At 34.0% G+C, this 2150-nt stretch overlaps 1 protein-coding gene across 1 annotated transcript; it reads right to left on the reverse strand.

The window, feature by feature from the left end:
- Positions 1 to 347: 347 nt before the first annotated feature.
- LOC130449208 (uncharacterized) lies at positions 348 to 1859 on the reverse strand. The gene has a single exon (XM_056786887.1). The coding sequence runs from the start codon at positions 1857 to 1859 to the stop codon at positions 348 to 350; it is 1512 nt and encodes a 503-aa protein (XP_056642865.1).
- Between the last annotated feature and the right edge of the window lie 291 nt (positions 1860 to 2150).

The raw sequence follows: 2150 nt of genomic DNA on the forward strand, positions 1-2150 counted from the left end.
TTTTTAATCGTATTTTAAAGAGAATAGCCAGGAGGAAATGGATTGACCAAATCGAAAATATGGATATTGATAAAGAGAAAACAGAAATTGACACAATAGCTAGGGACAGAAAGGGAACAGTACAAATAAATCATGAAACTAAATTTATACCAGTTTTATTGATTTTTTAAAATATAATAAAAATCCTTTATCTGCACTATCAACTCTATTTTCTGCTTTTAGTATAATAATTTTGAACAAATACTTTGATTTTTAGCCAATCTTTGTTGTTTATAATTTTTTCATATTTTGTTTTCTGATCTTCACATTCGAATCTTTTAGGGGGCTTCTTAGTTTTAATATGATCTTTAAAATAGTTTAGTGTGACTTTTTTGGGTCATCTGTCCAAGGAACCAGTTTACGATTTTTTTCTTTTTAGTCCCTGCAACAGGTTTCCCATCAACGTTGTTTGTTGGAACAAAATCTTGTGCAGATGGCTTTGACGTATATAACAGTTCCCTTATTATTGGAGTTTCATCCTCGTCACTATCATTATCAGAGTCTCGGTCACTTAGAAGATTTTTTTCCATATCAATGTTTATTTCATCAATAGATTTCCCTTTATATTGATCTGCTCCGCCTTTTTCCATTACCATCAACAGTTTAGATATCTTCGCCGTTTGATAAACATCATCGGGTAGTCGATAGGAAGTTCTGTGAACACCACTTGTGTGTCCCATAAATGTCGCCAACTGTTCTATTTCCCCATTTGATAAGTTGAATAATTGCGATAAAGTTGCAAGATGTTTGCGCAGTCGGGTTGACGTAATTGATGATGGGTTTTGTGCTCCACATAATTTAGCATGTTTGGCTAACACTTTATAACCTATCAAATGTGAATTTGAATTCGCCATTGCGAAAAGATATGGGTTATTTATGGGCACAAAATGGTGTCTAACTTCTAACATTTTTTTGATATTGTCTTGTATGTCAGAATGGAATAAAACTGGAACCCCTTTGCCTCGTTTACCTCGGATAACTACGGACTTCAATGGTTTTAGGAGAATTTTTTCGGGTAGAGAGACTACATTGTCAAATTCCTCATAGTTTTGAGTATGGTTTGACGTATTCAGATATGTATGTAAATACATTCGTTGTAGTTCTCCAGAACGTTTTCGATTTAATAAAATGACTCTACAATAAATAGTTTCCATCAGATTATTAAATGCTTGAATTGTATCAGACTTTTTTTGATATTGCTGATGGTCGATATCATCTTCTATGATATATTTCATATCCTCAACTCCTTTAATTAGGACTCTTAAAGATTCTCCAGCTAAGTCGATGAGATGATTCCTTAATAAACGCATATCACTGGCAAGAGGTACAATGGTTACTTTGTTCCATTTGTTAAGATTAAGGCTGTAACTGGCATGTGAAGAAATCTCACAACTCGAATTAGTTTCAAAAAGACGAATCAACATTTTCAAGTCCGCCTCTATTTCCGCAGTAGATAAAGTGGTACCTTTATTTTTAGTGTAAATAAAAGTAATTGCAATATCGCAACACTGTTTCAAAGACGTAACAACATTCATGGCGAAAGTTGGAGACAGATAAACATCTCGTTCCGAATCATATTTAGCAATTCGTTTTGTGGCTTCCACGAAAATGTCGAAATACTTTGGCTTCAAAGCTGAAATGAATGTGGTTTTGGATGGATCCAACTTTCTTATTTCCAAAAGGATTTTAGAAAGTTCTCTTATTTTGCGTGATGTTACGTAAATAAAATGTTTTTCACGGTGCGTTTTTAAGTACTTAGCTCCGAACTCGCAAATAAGTGGATCTTTTTGAGCTTCCAAAGACAACTTGTCCGCTCTCATATGCGGGAATACTTCTTCTTTCAGTCGTTAATCTACTTTAGCATTATGGAATAGTTTTAACTGTTTGCTATTTTGAGAGCTACCAGAATCTCTCTTTACACATTTTTTCTTATGTCTGTATAAAAGTTTCGAGGAAAAATACCCTAAACAGTTGTTACAAGGTACTTTATCTCTCTCTGGTACATAACCCTCCCTAACAGGCTTAAAACAAGTGCCACCGTCGGCCAAATAATTTCCCTTTCTTCTAAGGTCATTGAATAGCTCTTTTCTTTCTTTACTTTTAACGGGCTT

The sequence above is a fragment of the Diorhabda sublineata genome, chromosome 10 (assembly GCF_026230105.1).
Source record: "Diorhabda sublineata isolate icDioSubl1.1 chromosome 10, icDioSubl1.1, whole genome shotgun sequence".
Taxonomy (NCBI): Eukaryota; Metazoa; Arthropoda; class Insecta; order Coleoptera; family Chrysomelidae; genus Diorhabda; species Diorhabda sublineata.